A 21,713-nucleotide genomic window follows, 5' to 3' on the forward strand; every position below is an offset into this window, starting at 1 on the left:
AATTTTTACCTCAAAGTTAAACGGACAAGTACACTCCTGGAAATGGAAAAAAGAACACATTGACACCGGTGTGTCAGACCCACCATACTTGCTCCGGACACTGCGAGAGGGCTGTACAAGCAATGATCACACGCACGGCACAGCGGACACACCAGGAACCGCGGTGTTGGCCGTCGAATGGCGCTAGCTGCGCAGCATTTGTGCACCGCCGCCGTCAGTGTCAGCCAGTTTGCCGTGGCATACGAAACTCCATCGCAGTCTTTAACACTGGTAGCATGCCGCGACAGCGTGGACGTGAACCGTATGTGCAGTTGACGGACTTTGAGCGAGGGCGTATAGTGGGCATGCGGGAGGCCGGGTGGACGTACCGCCGAATTGCTCAACACGTGGGGCGTGAGGTCTCCACAGTACATCGATGTTGTCGCCAGTGGTCGGCGGAAGGTGCACGTGCCCGTCGACCTGGGACCGGACCGCAGCGACGCACGGATGCACGCCAAGACCGTAGGATCCTACGCAGTGCCGTAGGGGACCGCACCGCCACTTCCCAGCAAATTAGGGACACTGTTGCTCCTGGGGTATCGGCGAGGACCATTCGCAACCGTCTCCATGAAGCTGGGCTACGGTCCCGCACACCGTTAGGCCGTCTTCCGCTCACGCCCCAACATCGTGAAGCCCGCCTCCAGTGGTGTCGCGACAGGCGTGAATGGAGGGACGAATGGAGACGTGTCGTCTTCAGCGATGAGAGTCGCTTCTGCCTTGGTGCCAATGATGGTCGTATGCGTGTTTGGCGCCGTGCAGGTGAGCGCCACAATCAGGAATGTATACGACCGAGGCACACAGGGCCAACACCCGGCATCATGGTGTGGGGAGCGATCTCCTACACTGGCCGTACACCACTGGTGATCGTCGAGGGGACACTGAATAGTGCACGGTACATCCAAACCGTCATCGAACCCATCGTTCTACCATTCCTAGACCGGCAAGGGAACTTGCTGTTCCAACAGGACAATGCACGTCCGCATGTATCCCGTGCCACCAAACGTGCTCTAGAAGGTGTAAGTCAACTACCCTGGCCAGCAAGATCTCCGGATCTGTCCCCCATTGAGCATGTTTGGGACTGGATGAAGCGTCGTCTCACGCGGTCTGCACGTCCAGCACGAACGCTGGTCCAACTGAGGCGCCAGGTGGAAATGGCATGGCAAGCCGTTCCACAGGACTACATCCAGCATCTCTACGATCGTCTCCATGGGAGAATAGCAGCCTGCATTGCTGCGAAAGGTGGATATACACTGTACTAGTGCCGACATTGTGCATGCTCTGTTGCCTGTGTCTATGTGCCTGTGGTTCTGTCAGTGTGATCATGTGATGTATCTGACCCCAGGAATGTGTCAATAAAGTTTCCCTTTCCTGGGACAATGAATTCACGGTGTTCTTATTTCAATTTCTAGGAGTGTATTATTATTATTATGCAAGCATTTTGAAAATTTTGTACAATGAAATTGGAAAGATGTGACTACAGGTAGCTCGCTGTCCCTCCATGACGAGCACGTCCCTGCCCTCTCAGTACTGTCATTTCGCGAATATCATGGCAAAAATCGTATGCCTGTTCCCTTGCACGCACACCACTTCACAGATATCACATAATGTAGTTTTCTCCTGCTTGTCAGAATTAAAAACTTGGCTAATAGTATGTAGTTTTTGACGTTTTCGTGGCATTTAGGTAAGTTCGTCAGAGACATTGAAAGACAGTCCAGAATAAGATCCTTAGAGCTCATACAGAACGTAAATACAGGGGGTGGGTAAAAATATAAAAATACCGGAAACGTAACACATTACTATGCTTAATACGGTATATGATGTCCGTTGGCATTCTAAACAGTCTCTAGACCGACTATGACAAGCCCGTCATGAATTTCAAGGGCATCTTACATCATTCTTCTTTAAAATAATGGCAATTCCAGATAACGATGATTGAGGTGGATAGCGATCTGGCATGTCTCTCTCAAAAGTAGATCATAAATGCTCAATGATACTAGGATACGCTGAGTGTGGCGACGAGAGGTGGTACGATTATTCATCCTCACAAAACCAGGCCCGGATGGTGTTAACTGTGCGTACAGGGACTCTGTTCCAATGGTTCAAATAGTTCTTAGCACTATGGGACTTAACATCTCAGGTGATCAGTCACCTAGAACGTAGAACTACTGAAACCTAACCAACCGAAGGACATCACAAAAATCCATGCCCGAGGCAGGATTCGAACCTGTGACCGTAGCGGTCGCGCGGTTCCAGACTGAAGCGCCTAGAACCGCTCGGCCACCAGCGGCCGGCGGGACTCTGTCATATTGCAATATGACTCATCTCATTGGGGAACAAACGTTGTACCATGGTATGGACCTAATCACCCAAAATGGTAATATAACCTCTGGCGGTAATACAACCTTGCGCAGTACCCGTGGAGCCCATGGAATACCATGATATGGCTGCCCAAATCATTACCGAACCGTCGCTATGTTTCACTCTTTGGACGTAAATTCAGTCACAAGTCGGAAACAGTGGGGAACAAGACTCATCCGGCCAAATTAATTTCTTCCATTGCCCTCTCATCCAGGTTTCATTATTTCTGCACCACATTTTCCTGTAAAGGCATTTGCGTCACTGACGTGGAATTTTGTAATTGGAGCTCGCCCTGCAATTCCCTCCCTATCGAGCTGCCTTCGTGTTGTTGTGGCGGTGACGGGGTTCACGAGTGCGTCATTTAGTTCTGCAATGACTTTTGCAGCAGCTGTTCTGTTATTCTCCCCACTATCCTCTTCAGTGACCGTCTGTCACGATCATTCAACACACACTTTCCTCGCCATTGTAACTTAGCGGATGATGTTTTTCCGCATTTCCTGTATGATGCCTCTCGAAACACCAAACACATCGGCTACCTTTATTGCGGAAGCAACCATCACACGAACACCAACAATGTGCACACGTTCGATTCCACTTAGCTCCGACATAATGCACTCACACCTACACAGCTCACACTTGCAAGGTGTTGATGACATAGCACAGGTGCCGTTCGTCGTCATATTAACCTGTATTAATGTCAACCGTGGATTTCTGCAGCGTTTCCATATTTTTATCCACAGTCACCGTGTTGAGGACTACATTTTTTATTTCAGTTTTTAGACTCGCGTCACAAAAGTGGTGTCATTATCTCTTCCTACATTTTAAGGAGTCATTAGGTCATCTGATTAAAGACAAATAAAATGGGGGTAACATACTGGAATGATTGATTTGTATTATCGGCATAGCTTCTATGGATATATACATGCACTTGAGTACATTATTTAGTAACACATTATTTAGTAATACACACATCAAAAAACTTTTGCATCACCCTGGTACCCAGAACTCCCGAAGATAGACGTTGACTGTGGATGTTATATCACAGACACAGCCACTTTGACCGTTCAGAGATGACACTAAACCAGCCCAAAGATGTAAACAACCATGCATGAACAGCGTCTATTAGACAGATGGGGTCCGACAGCCGATCAGTTCCAGTCATTCCACCACAGCGCGTGTGGTCTGTAATTCAACCATGCCTAGACGGTTAATACCGTGGTTAGATCGCGTCCGCATTGTTACTTTGTGCCAGGAAGGACTTTCAACAAGAGAAGTGTTCAGGCGTCTCGGAGTGAACCAATGTGATGTTGTTCTGGCATTGAGGAGATGCAGAGAGACACGAACTGTCGATGACATGCTTCGCCCAGGCTGCCCAAGGGCTACCACTGCGGTGGATAGCCGCTACCTATGGATTATGCCTCGGAGGAACGCCACCATGTCGAAAAATGCTTTTCGTGAAGCTGCAGGAGACATCGCGTTATGATTCAAACTGTGCGCAATAGGCTGCATGATGCACAACTTCACTCCCGACGTCCATGGTGAGCTCCAGCTTTGCAACCACTTAACCATGCAGCGCGGTACAGATGGGTCCAACAACATGCCCAATGGACCGCTAAGAATTGTCATCACGTTCTCTTCACCGATGAGCGTCGCGTATGCCTTAAACCAGACAATCGTCGGAGACTTTGGAGGCAACCCAGTCAGGCTGGACGTGTTAGACACACTGCCAAGCGAGTGCAGCAAGGTGGAGGTTCCCTGCTATTTTGGGGTGGCATTATGTGGGGCCGACGTACGCCGCTGGTGGTCATGGAAGAAACCGACGAGGCTATACGATATGTGAATGCCATCCTCCGACCGATAGTGCAACCATTTCGGCAGCATATTGGGGAGGCGTTGGCCTTCATGGACGACAATTCGCGCCCCCTTCGTGCACATATTGTGAGTGACTTCCTTTAGGATAACGACATCGCTCGACTAGAATGGCCAACATGTTCTCCACACATGAACCGAATCCAACATGCCTGGGATGGATTGAACAGGTCAGTTTATGGACGACGTGACCCAACAACCACTCTGAGGGATCTACTCCGCATCGCCGTCGCGGAGTTGGGCAATCTGGACCAACAGTGCCTTGATGAACTTGTAGATAGAATGCCGCGACGAGTATTTGAGGTACCACCACCTCTGAAGATCTTACTGTATTGCTGTACAACATGCAATGTGTGGTTTTCACGAGCAATAAAACGGGCGGAAATGATATTTATGTTGATCTCTACTCCAATTTTCTCAACAGGTCCCGGAACTCTCGGAAACGAGGTGATGCAAACCGTTTTTTGATATGTGTACAACTGAACGAGCTGTGATTGTTAAAACTGAAGACAACAGGTAACATCACAATAGTATGATGATGGTAACGATTAAATAGTAAAATATGCGATTAAAAATGTTCGCAAAGTAAAATTGATTTTGAAAATACCGTTCCCGGAGTTAAGACTAGAAAAAAATTACGTGAGTACTGGTGTAGGTAAACCAGTCAGACACTAGAAGCGGCTTAAATAACGCTCGCTTACAGACGCGTTACGCTAGTGGCCAACTGCCTACGGGCGTACACTAAACATCTAGTATGAAAGAACTGTTATATCAAGCGACGTTTAAATAAGTGTGAGTCTCCAGAAGAAAGAATCAGGAGCAAAGTAAAAATACAAAACCCATGAGAAGAGACTTCAGGTCATTAAACGCTTCGAAAAATAATTTGTCTCTTAACGATGGAGTTGATGAGAAATCGTTAAGAGGTCGGAAGCGAGGCTGAGAAATACAATAAAAGAATTTCCTTCGTAGCCCTCTTTGGAGAAGACAGTTGTTCACTGAATACTTAGATGGATGAAGACTGTGTTTTGAACACCAGTAGGTCGTTCGTTGAAGTATCTATATTATCAAATCAGTTCCGGGTTGGATAAATGACGGCTTCCAAGGGCATTAAAATCAGATTTTCAGTATTTCATATTATTATTGTCCGAATTTTTTAATTAAAACGCTATCAGAATCAGTTCGTTAAGAGGTGCTTTCTAACGTTAGAGATTTAACATAATAACTAAAGTATTAAAGTTGGGAAGTGTCTTGATGCAGCGTATCCCACAGCGCTTAAATTATCTAGACAAAATTCATCCACTGATTGAGAACGAGAGCCCTTAACGACTTCAATAAACTTGAAACATAATTTAAAAATTTTCCCTTTTTTCTTCACTTACAGTCCAGAAAGTAATTTAAAGAAAAGGCATGGCTACGGTGTAGGTGATTCGTTTGTCACCCTCATTGGCGAGCAGATGACGCTCAGGACGCCTGTCCCTTTCCTTTCTGTTTTGACTCTGCAGGCAGGAACTGTAAGGATTTATTATTTGAACAGTGTTTGCAACGTTCTTCATAGGGCAAAACCATGCCCAAACGACGAGTATGTACCGCGGTTGAACAGCTTCAGCCTTTTGAAGGGTGTTGCTTTCTTGCGACCACGGGATGAGAATGGCCGAATCGACTGGTTGCTGCACATGTTGGGCTCAATATTTTCACGGTGTGACGCTGGTTTCAGCAGTGATCTGTGGAATATTCTCACAGCTGTAAACACTATTCTGGACGCCCGTGATATAATGAAGCACTTGTAACGAGTGGTAGCGGACCAAATATCATCCCGGGACGAAATTCGGCACGTGTTACACCGGCTGTGTCATCAGGAACACTGGGAAACGTTTCCTAGCAGCAGAACTAAGATCACAGGTGTGTCTAGGCAGTGTGCCACTGGCACAGTGACACAACTAAGCATCTCGTGAAAGGGTTGACTGAAGAGTGGAATGGTGCATTGTTGACTTTAGTGATGGCAGGTTCTGTCTGTATGCGAGTGGGGGACGTATACGTGTATGGCGTAGAAGTTCTCAGCTGCCTGCTTCAAAGTGCATCCGGTGTGAGACTAACGGCCATTCCCAATCTTTCCGGTGTATGTGTATGTGCGTGTGTCGGCAGGAGGGGGTGGGGCGGAGAGGGAAGGCATAAGGCATCAGTTACGACTCGCAGCCACATTTGGCGTTTCTTCACAGTACAGTAACCAGCGCCCGCTGCACTACACAGGCTGTTATTCCCGTGCTGCTGCTATTTCTTGTGCATGAAGAAGATGTGTTTTTTCAGCATGACAATGCACGATTGCAGACGGCTGTAGCGACACAACGTGCTCTTTGTGGTGTACAAAAACTGCCCTGGCCAAAAAGATCACCAGATCTCTCGCCATCTGAACACGTGTAGGATAAGATGAAGTGAGAAAATATTTGTTTCGCAGGGCCTGGAAGATTTATTGCCGAATACCAATAACAGGTACAGAATTCTTGTGATACTCTATCTCAAGATGCCATTCGGCATATTTATTATCGTTTTCATGGGAGAAGACACGCCTTCATTGCCACTAGAGGTCAAGTACACTGTGAACATATGCGATTGTGTGGGTACTCTTCACTGTGTCATATGTCTTTGGTGTGAATTGTTCGTATGTTCCTACAATGGTGAAATGTTACCTCATCTGTCAATAAAATGACCTTTTCCATGAGGGTATTGCATTTCTTTCTTCTGCTAGTGGATTATTGCTTCAGTACTAACTCTGTTCCCAACCCATTTTGTGGACAGCACCATATGTACCAATGACGATACGTATAGGGTGTTTCCAAAAGGACTTCACAATTTTGAAAATTCATATAAATTAATTCATAGTACCTATACAGGTGGTTTTTGTGTCAGTTTGTAGGAAAATACATCATGTTTTGTCTCACATATTTCGCTAGTAAGGAGTTAGTAAGGAGCTAGTAAGGAGCTAGTAAGGAGCGCTAGGGGCAGTTACGTTAAACAAACTGCCTTCACTGGACCCGGGCGTTCTAGCTGTGTGTTTTGGTTTGAAGAATCGAAGTCGGCGACAACAGTTCAGCGTAATTTCCGTACCAAATACGCTAAAGATCCTCCTAGTGGGCCTAAATTTATGAGCGGCATCAATGTTTTGTAGAAACAGAGTGCTCGGTAATACATGGGAAATCATCATGTCGTACAAGCACATCTGATGACGTCGTTGATAGAGTGAGACAACGTTTTGTCAACAGCCCTACGAAATCGAACCGACGTGCATCTCGCGAACTGCAATTCCCACATACGACTGTTTGCTGTGTGTTGAGAAACCGTTTGCATTTGAAACCGAAGAGATTGACGATGGTACAAGCAACAAAAACACTAATAAAATTGCCCGCAAGAACTTCTGTGCAGGTATGTTAAATCGATTACACGAGGATGAACATTTCTTGGACAAAATCGTCCTTTCTGACTAGACTACTTTTCACTTAAGTGGTATGGTTAGCACACAAAACTGTAGGATTTGGGGCAGTCAAAATCCACATCAAACACTGCAACTTGTTCGTGATAGCCCTAAACAGAACGTTTTTTGTCCATTGAGCAAGAACAAAGTGTACGGCCCTTTTTTTCCGTAAAAGACTCATCAACAAGATACTGTGCCTGGAAGTGTTACAACAATTTTTGATATCACAGTTCAATGGGGATTACGTATAACGAAATGTTTACTTCATGCAAGATGGCGCACCACCACACTATGGCTGACGTCCGTGTTTTTCTGAGTGACCGCTTTCGAGGTCAATGGAATGGTCGTGATGCGCCAATTGCATGGCCCCCACGTTCCCCAGACCTGACACCACTCGATTTTTTTTTAAATTTGGTTTCATCAAGGATATCGTGTTTGTACCTCCTGTCCCGTCTTCTCTAACTAAACTTTGAGCTATAATTTATGCCGGCACTAAGCAAATTACACCCGAAATGCTACAACGAGTGTGAGAAGAAATTGACTTCCGATACGATGTGTGCAGGATAACCAATGGAAGGCACTTACAATATCATTAGTGTAAGGTTAAAGAATTTGATGTATTCCCCGCAAAACATCACTAAACTCAGCTCTATATCTTCTTTCAATAAATTTATATGAATTTTTTAAAGTTGTTAAGTCCTTTTTTATACTCCGTGTAGAAATCTATAGCATCGTACGGCACAGGTTTTGGTTTTGATTTTTTCATTAGTCCATAGGTGAATAATCCGGAAATAATAAAATCAACATAATTAGCGTCTTGTGTCCTTAACCACAAAGCTTTTACATGGTAGACGGTACATATTTAACACATTAACTCACTTATAAAGCTATAAAGCAAGCAGTCGTTTGAAGCTTTTTTTTACGCAATGTAGTTCAGTGCTTTAAACAATGAAGGCTGTGGTTAGTTGTTGTAACTGTTGACTTAACTATGTGGTTAGCACATAGAAGTTTTAGACAGCAGGAACGTCTTTATAAACTACGCACAGCTCCGCCGACTCAGATTTAGTCACAGGGGGTAGGTAGACAGGCACTGGTTGCTGCGGCGGCGGGGGCGGCGGGGGCGGCGGCCTTACCTGTCGTGTGTGATGGTGAGGGACGGCTCGGGGAAGACGCCCTCCGCGCGGCAGCTGACGTTGACGGCGCCCTCCTTGTGCCTCGTCTGCACAACCTCCAGATCCTTCTCGGGCGGCACTGCAAAGTGGCAGGAAAGCACGCGTCACACCACACGTACACATCGAAGCTGATGGCGGGTAAAACTTTCAGTACTCGTATGAAAGAATGCTGCTTCAGACACAATGAGTATTAGACCCAGATGGAAATGGATCCGCTCTTATGGCACTGGGGATAATTGGCAGTCAACGTTTGTTTAACACGACAGTACGTGATGTGACCGTTCTCTTTTCTCTAAAATTTGTGGTGATAAATCGACGAAATTTTCATTGTTTGGCAGCATGGACTGGACAGTCTGCGACAGTTTTTTGCTAGATCTTAACTCTATACAAGAGGATATAAAATTTATAAGAAGCACAAAACTTTGAACATAGCTGCTAAGGTTCAGTGACCGTGTCAGAATTATATTAGAACAAATAAGCCCTCGGTCACAAATATTAAGTCAAAGTTGACCAGGTTTCGACGCTACTATGAGCGTCGTCTGCAGAATTAAACTAAATGTTCTAAAACATAATAGGTATATAAGGCATTAATAAACTAAAGTGTGTACTGCATACCGAAAAAAAAGGGTGTAGGTTAGATGTTTTAGAGGAATTTGAGATGTTAAAACATCTATCTCGTCATGATGGCCACATTCTCAACGAACAGCTGCAGCTGCGAAATAAAAACATTTTCGACTGTATAAAGCCGTTGCTTGATCTTTGATTCAGATTTCCTCATGCAGTTTACCGAAATGTTATTTTCCTGTTACGTTTTTGCTGTTTTCTTGTATGTCATAACTGACGTTTTTTTACGTTACAAAATGTATCTCTGTTTAAAGCAGATAAATATGTAACTACTTCTTATTATTTGCTTACGTTGTGCCTGAATCAGCTTCATTACAATTTCATGTGTCTAATTTTGAATGTACAGTAGTCTAATTGTTTCCGCCGCTACTAGATGGCGCTCGTAGCAACACCATGTCTACTTGCCCACACTTTCTAACGTGGGCACCTCAGTTTTGTTGCAACCCGTGTTCACTCAGGTACGAGCAGCCCTTAGCGGCTCGCCATGTTTTCTTATTTACAACTTTTCATGACGTCGCCTTTCCGGCTTAAATTTTTTAGAATGTGACTTGTAAGTACTGCATCTCTTTCCAGTCAGTACACACTTTAGTTTATTAATGTCTTATATACCTGTTATGTTTTAGAACAGTTAGTTTAATTCTGAAGACGACGCTCATGGTAGCATCGAAACCTGGTCAATTTTGACTTAATATTTGTGACCGAGGGCTTATTTGTTCTAATATAATTTATAAGAAGCATTTAAATGGAAACGAGAGAGATGAAGAAAAATTGGCCAATTGAATGTAAGACTGATGTGCCGAGAACTCCGCACAAACTTAATTATGTACATATACCTCGTGTTTCAGAAGGAATACAGAATTTTTGTGGGATTATCGACTGAATATAGGCAATCATTTTAAGTATGCGAATATGAGGTTTCCGACTCATAGTTAGTGCGCTAGACATCGCTACAGCGCATTGGCTTTGCCTGGAGAAAACATCACAGTACGTTATGATTATTGCACTAAATACTAGAAGCGTGCGCCTCTGACTTGACGGCATAACTCAGTCCGTCGAGCAACTGAACGGTGGACATTGGGCAATGTTTCATTGGCTTGACTTCGGATGTCTCCTGCTGCAAGAGTAATTCGAGCTCGGAGTTCTTCCACAGTGTTTACAGGAATTTGACATATAAGAGCCTTCACGTGGCTCCGAAGATAAAAATCAAGGGGTATGTGATCTTGGGATCTTGCAAGCCAGTAAACACGTCCATTACGTCCAATCCATCATTCAGGGTATCGTCTATCCAAGAATCTTCTCACTCGGTTTGTAAAAGAAGGACTTGCCTCATCATGCTGAATGGACATTTGTGTTCCGATTTGAAGCGGTACACCTTCGAGAAAGCGGGAAGTACCCTGTAAACATGACACGTTAAACTGTGTGGAAGAACGTAAGCCCCACTGCTTGGATGTGAATGATTCCAGCCCGAACATTAACTTTTAATCGTTTCTGAAAGTAGTGAACAGCCGTGCCTCGAGGATTTTCACGAGACCGCACGTTGGAGTTGCTACTGTTGAACATCCCTTCGTGGGTGCAATTCGATTCATCAGTAGATAGTACAATATTAACAAAATCAGGAGTTAGCGTTCTTTGTTGCAAAAATCATATGGCAAAGTCGTCATAAATTGGAAAATCAGCGGTTAGAAGGTCTTGCAACTTACACAACTTGTAGGAACGACTATAATTATCATGTAGAGTTCCCCAAACACTGCTAGAACTAGGATTTAGAGAATGAGCGACGGAGCGTACGTCATCTGATTGACTTGTTTCGAATATTTGTAGTAGTTGTTTCTCGAAATCTGGATTGCGTCACTCCATGGGCGATCTCGAGCGTAGAGATCTCCGTCTAATGTGCCACTTTCACAGCGACGACGATAAACAGCAGCAAATGTTCTGTAATTTTGTATTCGTCAGTTTGGATAATGTCCTGCGTACAAACGCGGTACTCCTCCCAAACTTCCTGCAGTACCACCGTACTCCATCCAAACTTCCTGCAGTACCAAAGGCCAAGTGCATGTCTTGCAAGTTCATTCCACGTGGAATGTTCCAGTGAAGTTAGTACACATGCCCGAGGCACGATTCGAGTCTGCGACAGTAGCAGCCACGTGGTTCCGGACTGAAGCATCTAGAACCGCTAGGCCTCTGCGGCCGGCCGTTGAGGTGGAAGCGAGGAACATAAAAGACAGTTCACGTCAAGTTCAAAGCACGGAATGAGGACAAAGGGATCTAGTACAGAGATTCCTCGTTAGGGCGCAGGTACCGATGAAAAAATGACTCCCGGCACCCAGACTCACGGATACTTACCGCCGGTTATCGGACCGCTAGAGGAACCTATGACTTTCTGAGGTCGCCTACCGTCGTAAATATGCAACAACGACCCCATGCTCGTAAACGCAAAATGATTGCCTATATCCTGCCTATCATCAGACAAAAATTCTATACTTATTTCTGAAACAACCGTTATAGTTCATTCATCCTGAGAATCCAGAATCTCAACGATTTTTGGCAAGTCCGTATCAAAATTTCTTCGGTAGTTCCTCAGAATGCCTCGGACGTACAAAAAGAAACGAGCAGCGGACTTAAGTTTACATATGTAGAAAGAGGATACATAAAAAATATTTTTTTATTTACTTATATGTGTGACAATTATTGAACTATATAGAGAAAAAGGTAAATTAGCTACAAAGTACGGCGTGCACACACATTATTCAACATATTTAGGTTGTTGTTGTTGTTGTTGAGGGCTTCAGTCCTGAGACTGGTTTGATGCAGCTCTCCATACTACTCTATCCTGTGCAAGCTTCTTCATCTCCCAGTACCTAGTGCAACCTACATCATTCTGAATCTGCTTAGTGTATTCATCTCTTGCTCTCCCTCTACTATTTTTACCCTCCACGGTGCCCTCCAATGCTAAATTTGTGATCCCTTGATGCCTCAAAACATGTCCTACCAACCGACCCCTTCTTCTAGTCAAGTTGTGCCACAAACTTCTCTTCTCCCCAATCCTACTCAATACCTCCTCATTAGTTACGTGGTCTACCCACCTTATCTTCAGCATTCTTCTGTAGCACCACATTTCGAAAGCTTCTATTCTCTTCTTGTCCAAACTAGTTATCGTCCATGTTTCACTTCCATACATGGCTACACTCAATACGAATGCTTTCAAAAACGACTTCCTGACACTTAAATCTATACTCGATGTTAACAAATTTCTCTTCTTGAGAAACGCTTTCCTTGCCATTGCCAGTCTACAATTTATATCCTCTCTACTTCGACCATCATCAGTTATTTTACTCCCTAAATAGCAAAACTCCTTTACTACTTTAAGTGTCTCATTTCCTAATCTAATTCCCTCAGCATCACCGGATTTAATTCGACTACATTCCATTATCCTCGTTTTGCTTTTGTTGATGTTCATCTTATATCCTCCTTTCAAGACACTGTCCATTCCGTTCAACTGCTCTTCCAAGTCCTATGCTGTCTCTGACAGAATTACAATGTCATCGGCGAACCTCAAAGTTTTTACTTCTTCTCCATGAATTTTAATACCTACTCCGAATTTTTCTTTTGTTTCCTTTACTGCTTGCTCAATATACAGATTGAATAACATCGGGGAGAGGCTACAACCCTGTCTCACTCCTTTCCCAACCACTGCTTCCCTTTCATGCCCCTCGACTCTTATAACTGCCATCTGGTTTCTGTACAAATTGTAAATAGCCTTTCGCTCCCTGTATTTTACCCTTGCCACCTTCAGAATTTGAAAGAGAGTATTCCAGTTAACATTGTCAAAAGCTTTCTCTAAGTCTACAAATGCTAGAACGTAGGCTTGCCTTTTCTTAATCTTTCTTCTAAGATAAGTCGGAAGGTTAGTATTGCCTCACGTGTTCCAACATTTCTACGGAATCCAAACTGATCTTCCCCGAGGTCCGCTTCTACCAGTTTTTCCATTCATCTGTAAAGAATTCGCGTTAGTATTTTGCAGCTGTGACTTATTAAACTGATAGTTCAGTAATTTTCACATCTGTCAACACCTGCTTTCTTTGGGATTGGAATTATTATATTCTTCTTGAAGTCTGAGGGTATTCCGCCTGTCTCATACATCGTGCTCACCAGATGGTAGAGTTTTGTCATGACTGGCTCTCCCGAGGCCATCAGTAGTTCTAATGGAATGTTGTCTACTCCCGGGGCCTTGTTTCGACTCAGGTCTTTCAGTGCTCTGTCAAACTCTTCACGCAGTATCTTATCTCCCATTTCGTCTTCATCTACATCCTCTTCCATTTCCATAATATTGTCCTCAAGTACATCGCCCTTGTATAAACCCTCTATATACTCCTTCCACCTTTCTGCCTTCCCTTCTTTGCTTAGAACTGGGTTGCCATCTGAGCTCTTGATATTCATAAACGTGGTTCTCTTCTCTCCAAAGATCTCTTTAATTTTCCCGTAGGCAGTATCTATCTTACCCCTAGTGAGACAAGCCTCTACATCCTTACATTTGTCCTCTAGCCATCCCTGCTTAGCCATTTTGCGCTTCCTGTCGATATCATTTTTGAGACGTCTGTATTCCTTTTTGCCTACTTCATTTAGGTTATGACATGTTTGAAATGCCTGTCATCATTAGCGATGATGTGGCGTAGACGAATAGCGAAATTCTGCATGACCCGCCTGAAGTGTCGGAATATCGATGCTGTCGAAGACCTCCTGAATGGCTGTTTTCAGTTCAGCAATAGTTTTGAGGTTATTGCTGTACACCTGGTCTCTAATGTAGCCCCATAAAAAGGGGTGGCGTGTGTTAGGATCCGGAAAATATGACGACCAATCGATGTCCATGGCAGTGGTCTCTGTCTACCCCAGAGCCAGAATGCGGTCCCCAAAGTGCTCCTCCACTTCATCAATCATTCTCCTGCTTCCATGTGGTCGAGCTCCGTTTTGCATGAACCACGTGTTATCGAAATGAGGGTCACTTTAGATAATGGGGATGAAATCATTTCCCAAAACCTTCACATACTTTTCGGTAGTCACCTTGCCATCAAGGAATATCACAGCGATTATTTCGTGACTGGACATCGCACAGCACACAGTCACCAGTTGAGGGTGAAGAGACTTCTCGGTCGTGAAATTCGGATTCTCAGTCCCCCAAATGCGCCAATGTTGCTTATTGACGAACCGCTCCAAATGAAACGGGCTTCGTAGCTAAATCAAACTATACATGCGCATACTAATTGCCATCATGCCCCGCGGCCAATCGTACAGTTTAAACGTCCTAATGCAAACCGTTGAGAAGTCATGACGATTTTGTTTCACACAGTTCAATAATTGTCACCCTGTACTAAAACACGTCTGTAGCTTCAATTTTATGTTTGCCTGTAGTCGTGTTCGTCTAGTATGCTTTTCGTGGATGATGAATTGAAAAAATATATATTTTTACGTGATTTAGCTACAATATAACAAGTTCCAGACGTTTTGTTTTACTTGTACTGTGAAATCTTAAAACGAAGCTTTTTGGCGAATTTAGTGATTGAAAATATTAAATTTCGGACGGAACACCTTCTTGGTAGCGAGAAGCACAGGGACACAGACAACCCGCCGTTCTGACGGCTCTAACGGCCCCAGGACAGGACACTCCTGGGGCCGAAACGAAGCGGTCAATTTCTGTGGGCCAACAGGTCAGAACTAACCGTTGGCCCGCCCAGCTGGTTGGTAGCAGACTTATTTTCTGAAGGCGTCCATATACCAGAATAGAGTATCGGCCAGTTAACAAAAACCACTCACCGCCACAACACTACCCATTCTACAAGATGTTCTAGGGAGGAACAGCATCTGCTGTCTCGCCCGCAACTGCGGCTTTGCTATAGGTACTCACTGCTATATTGGAGTAAAGTTTAACTGGTGATTACATTCGACAGAATTTAGTACATTTAAGTGGTCATTACATTCGACAGAATTTAGTAATGTCGCTACGGCTCTATCGCCTTTTCGGTCATTCAGCGACCGATAGCATTTCGCGATACAACGAGAAAGCAGCAGCGTCAGCCAAGCGATAAGCTTCATCTGAGTCTGCCCATAATTTGTTCTCCAAACCTGTTTCCCATTATTTCTCTCTCCGATATGTTCTCAGTTCAGCTTGTGTAGTTCCATTTCAGTACTGTTTCTATATGTAATTTCTGTGATTCTGCAACTAGCAGTGAAAGCTACCTTCGTTTAAATATTCCCCTTTTAATTTACATTTTAGACTTCATTGTCGTTTTATAGTTTCTAAATTACTTTGTTGTTGGTGTTGCCATCTACATCTACATCTACACAGATACTAACCAAGATACCACACTGTGGGTGGTGGAGGCTACCCTGTACCACTACTCGTCATTTCCTTTCTTGTCGCACACGCAAATAGAGCAAGGCAATAACGACTCTCCTTATGCCTCCGTGTGAGCCTAATTACTCGTATCTTACCTTCATTGTCATTGGCGGAGGTAAAATCGTCCGGCAATGAGGTTCAAATACCGGTTATGTAAATTTTCTCAATTATGTTTCTCGAAAAGAAAGTCATCTTCCCTACAGGGATTCCCATTTAAGTCCCCGAAGCATCTCCGTAACACTTGTGTGTTGTTCGTACCTACCGGCAACAAATCTATCAGTCCGCCTCCGAATTGCTTCGATGTCTTCCTTCAAGCCGAATTGGTGTACGGATCACAAACACTCGAGCAGTACTCAAGAACAGGTCGCCCCAGCATCCAATATGTAGTCTTCTTTACATGTGAACCATTCTTTCCTAAAATTCTCCCAATAAACCGAAGTTCATCATTCGCCTTCCCTACCACAGTTGTCACATCCTAGTTCCATATCATATCACTTTGAAACTGTTCGCCTAAATATTTAAACGACGTGAGTGTGTCAAACAGGACACTAGTAATACTGAAGCCAAACATTACAGGTTTGATTTTGCTACTCATCCTTCTCAACTTACATTTTTCAACGTTTAGGGCTAGGTGCCTTTCATCAAACCAACAGTAAATTTTGTATAAGGCGTCTTGTATTTTCCTACAGTCACTCAACTTCGACACCTTATTGTGCACCACGGCATTATCAGCAAAGAACCGCAGATTACTGCCCAACCTGCTCGACAGACCATTTACCTATATAGAGAACAGCTGCGGTCCTATCACTCTTCCCTGGGACAGTTCTAACGATACCCTTGCCTCTGATAAACACTCGCCATCGATGACAAAATATTTGGATCTATTATTTAAAAATCTTCGAGCCACTCACATATCTGTGGACTCATTCGATATGCTCGTACCTTCATTAACAACCTGCAGTGGGGTTCCGTGTCAAATGCTTTCCGGAAATCTAGAAATATGGTGTCTGCCTGTCGCCCTTCATCCATAGTTTGCAAAATATCATATGCGATGCTTTCTAAAACCTTGCTGATTCCTGAAGCTTCTTAGTCTCAAGAAAGTTGTACATGAACTGAGAAAACGTTCAGAGATTCTACATTTTCACCTCCTTTCCCCAGCATACATACAAATCAGTGGTTCATCTGGGAGATGCTTGACAGGAAATAAGAAGACAGAGGTAAAGAAAAAAAAAAAAAAACAACGGTTTATTATTTCCACAGTAGAGAGATTTAATAACAAAGGGAAAACGTTCAGTGAAAATAATACAACTTCTCAGACACTAACAGGCATACGCCTGGATCGCACAGCGAATAAACGCAGTGGGATATGAAGACTATGACACTGATAATCTCCAACGACAGAGGCTGAGCGTTCGTCGTGGTTGGCCAACAGGTACGTCTCGGGATATCACTGGGAAGTGGAAGGTGCCTCTGCGGTGGCTTCCGACGGGGCTGTAAATGAAGGCCTGCTAACAGCCAGCGCACGAATTGATCAGAGCTCCGGTGGAGCAAACTGCCGACGTATTGGTTTGCGGCGCTCTATATAGCTGGGGAGTGGAGAAATTCGTAGGATCCAGTTCCACACATATGAAACGGTGGAGGAAATAGGTCCCTGACACGGAGGACCTCTGGTGGCGCTTGCCCTGTCGTCTGTCGTCCTTCTTGTGATCGATGCAATCTGGGAAGGCAACGCCTTGTATGTATGCAAGCCCGTGATGCTTCAGTGTCGGAGGGGTTACCGACCCCTTGAGGAAAACGGCGGGTGCACGGGACGTCGTCAGTGTCTTCTCACAATCTGATACTAGAGAGGGAATTAAACTGCACTCCCGATGGACTATTAACTTTGATGTTGCCCGCTATCTGGGGAAAGTTCCTTCCATTGTGCTCACTGGGATACGAGCTTTCAGCCAGAAAGTTTACGTGTGATGGCGCAACCACACCTCCGATATACTGGAAGCGTTTCCACGAAAATAAGCACTGTATTTCAAAGAGAAAGGCTAAAGTTTTCCTTCGGCGTCCATCAAAAATCTCGGCGTCTCTGCGGTCGGCCAACAACGATTGAGAGTTGCGCAAGACACATGTCTGTAACATTCTGTGCGAGTGCAGCAAATGTCACACAGGATGATCAAAAATTCCCGCTAGAGACTTCTAGAACTTGTGGGTAGGAGCGAGTATATAATATTCTGAACAGAAACCAACGTCTAGAAACTTACAGTTTCGATTCAGATGTGTAACGTTACACGTCTGCTGAGGGAATGAGAAAAGTCTCAGAGTTGCTTGTTCTGGTATGAAATTCGGTAGACAGGAATACGTGTACTACGTCAGAGGGTCACCTCATGTTACTTAACGTCTACCTCGCTACGAGACCTATTCAATGCCTGTACAACTCCGATACAGTAAATATGGTGCGATGCACATTTTCAGATTACACAGACATGCTCGTTGTGCATGGCGCAACTCAGGTAACGGTAGATCTGCTAGTCGGCTGTATCACGAACGTTTTCCGCAACGTAGGACACCATCGCTCAAACGTTTTGCCCAAGTTACGCAGCGGATCCGAGAAACAGGTATTTTCACCGTGAGGAGGTAGGACTGTGGTGTTCCAAGGGAACGCCGCACACCGGAATTTGAAAAAGATGTACGGCATCTCGTTGAAAAGAATCCGTCAAAGATTACTCGAACTATTGGGCATGCAATGGGCGTTAGTCACAATATTGTCTGGGGCGCTCTGCTAGAGCAACAATAACGTCCGTACCAATTACAAAGGGTACACGCTGTGGGCCGAGAAGATTTTCCACAGCGCGTAGCCTACTTCACTTGGTTCCTGCATCGCTGCATCGACACACACCTGTGCTGTCCACAGATGAATGTATATTCACAAGGGAAAGTGTTCTGAATTTGCGAAACAATCATGTGTAGGCAGACAAAACCTTCGTGCCACACGTGTTTAGTGATTTCAGTTTGGTGTTACCATATGCGTAGGTATTCTGGACGATCATGTGACTGGACCAACATCCTCCCACTCATCCTACCTCGACCGGCACACCTGATCTTCCTACAAAACATACTGGACTCGTTCTCTGAAGCTTTGTCACTGAAAGTCCGTCAGGAACTGTGGTTTCAGCACGATGATGCACCACTTCATTTTTTACTTGCGCTTTGGAGACATCTCAACAGACGATATCGTAAAAGATGGAAAGGTCGAAGTGGTCCAACGCGTGGATTTAACTTCTATGGACTACTTCTTGTGGGGTTGTATTTAAAGTTTAATTTACGAGACTCCTGTAGGGGCAGAGGAAGATCTGCTTGCATGACTTCTGGCCGCTGCACTATAAAATGAAGAGAGACCAGGATGGATGGATGGAGAGGATGTGCCAGAACACGTTTCGTAGGTACAACGTATGTAGCAACGTTGGTGGAGGCCACATAGAGTTGCTGTCCTGTACATACAATATACTACGTCATTTTTATTTTGGAATAATGTAAATACTCAATGTTTAAGTGTTAATTCAAACAAATGTGCTAAAGTGCTTAATGGATGTTACGTTTTGTTTCATTTCCAATTGTTTCGTAATAACTGTACTGCATAGCGCCTAAATCACTTCCCCAATTAGAAGTGTATGGGTTAAAAATATGAACTGAAGTCGCCATAGGACGCAAACGGTACGTTTCCGGACATGGGTTTCTCTTCAGAATGTATTCAGTCCCCTCTGCAAGTCCTAGAAGTCTGTAACGGGAATTCCCAAACACCTGATGTATCTGAAATGTTTCCGTAAAAATAAGCGGAGTATCTCGAAAACAAATGGCTAAAGTAATCCATCGTCATCCACCAAAAATCGACGCTTCTGGGGTCGATCAGTGACGACTGACAGTTGCGCAAAACAAGTGTTTATAGATTTCTGTGCGACTGTGGCAAATCTTATATGGGTCAATGGACGCGCACTGTTCAGCAACGCTTGTGAAATACCAACGGCATACTCGCCTCCACCAAGCCAGAAAAGCTGCTTTCGCAGGCACTGTATTTCTACTGGTCATTCGATGAAATGCGATGCAACAAAAACTTTGGTCCATACTACAAACTTCTGGGTCTCCATAATCAGTGAACAATTAGAAAAAAATGGTTCAAATGTCTCTGAGCACTATGGGACTTTACATCTTAGGTCATCAGTCCCCTAGAACTTAGAACTACTTAAACCTAACTAACCTAAGGACAGCACACACATCCATGCCCGAGGCACGATTGGAACCTGCGACCGTAGCAGTCCCGCGGTTCCGGACTGCAGCGCGTAGAACAATTAGAAATACGACTGTTGGTGGCTTGATTGTGGTCAGTTGGGACGGTTGTTTCTAGTTGGATGCTGCGCGGAATCCTGTCATAGGATAACTACATGTTCCGGGAAGGCGGCGGCGTTCTACGATTTTACCGCATGGAGATGGTCTGTCTAACATCGATACATCGATCAGGCGAGTTTTCTAGCAGAAATACGTTGGAGCTCGCTCTCGACTAGAATACATTATAAGAGATGATATTCTGTCGGATCTGTCCAACCTGTTTCGTGCGAGCTGCTCTCTGAGTATATGTATTATGTTAGTCAGTTGCATCCTGAGGTCTTCTGGCGACGTATAGACGATATAGATCCTCTCCATTTTGTAGAAATTTCACCTTCTCCAGACATTTTTTATTTACATTGATGGCGTTAACACTAAAGGGCTGGGCCGCCAATGCTGAACTTTACGACACCAGCAAGTCAAAATTTTTGGTCGTATTGTATTTCCTTAGTATATGATAAGTAGCCCACCACGGATAATAGGTAACACGCGTTCGGAAAAGTGGAGATATGTTTTTTATGGTTCCGTACTTCAATCCACTTTCTTGTCTGTATGTCTGTCTGACTCTCCGACTGTTAAGAACTCTTTTTCTCAAGAACGGGTAGGCGTATCAAATTCAAATTTAAATTGAATATTAATGCCTATGATCCCTTGGAGGTGTAAGAATTTTAAGCTTCTAAGTCACTTCAATCAAAAGATTCGACTATTTACCTAACATATTCTGACACTCAAAAACTCAATCATTGAGACCTATAGGGTGCTTCTCTTTGACACAAAATCATGAAATTCGGTAAGAAGAAAGGTGTCACAGTAAAAAGGAAAGGAAAAAAATCCGCACACTGTTAATTTGCAATCGTACAACACGAAAAAATATTTTTGTCATTTTTACCCATCTGTCTGTGGGTCTGTCTGTACTAGAGTGCTGCAAATTTCAATGTTTGACCGGTCACAGCTCGGGGGGACCGAGCCGCTCGTGTCCGGCCCCACACGACTCTTCTCGGCCACGTACTCGCCCCATGTCTGTTGTCCGGATTCCGGACATGCGGATAACCGAACATGGCCAATCACCGCTGACGTCTCACCTCGCCTCGTCCCGGCTCGCTGCACTGTACTGTACAAATCCAACGCCTCTCTGTCTCTGTCTCTCTCTCTCTCTCTCTCACACACACACACACACACACACACACACACACACACACACACACACACAATGTATTTATCTGTGTCTCTTCCCCTTTTAATACAAAAGTAACGTTTCCAAGAATGGGTACGGACACAGCTAAATTGATAAAGCACTTGTAAAGTAAAATGATATTTCAATGCAATAGCGGACAGAAGACGAGTCTCGTTTCCAAGCAGAAGATATATTTTTCCTTTCATTAACAAAAAACATTAAATAACTGCTGCCCCTGTAATCTAGAAGACA

The 21,713-nt window shown here is 44.3% G+C and overlaps 1 protein-coding gene across 4 annotated transcripts in view; it reads right to left on the minus strand.

The window, feature by feature from the left end:
* The window catches only part of LOC124797830 (hemicentin-1-like), a 1,195,221-nt gene that overhangs the window by 527,959 nt on the left and 645,549 nt on the right, over positions 1-21,713 (minus strand). For all 4 annotated transcript variants that reach the window (XM_047260869.1, XM_047260870.1, XM_047260871.1 and 1 more), the window contains exon 3: positions 8,866-8,983. In XM_047260869.1, coding sequence (XP_047116825.1) covers positions 8,866-8,983 — 118 coding nt within the window. The remainder of the gene's footprint in view (positions 1-8,865; positions 8,984-21,713) is intronic.

The sequence above is a fragment of the Schistocerca piceifrons genome, chromosome 5, assembly GCF_021461385.2.
Source record: "Schistocerca piceifrons isolate TAMUIC-IGC-003096 chromosome 5, iqSchPice1.1, whole genome shotgun sequence".
NCBI lineage: Eukaryota > Metazoa > Arthropoda > Insecta > Orthoptera > Acrididae > Schistocerca > Schistocerca piceifrons.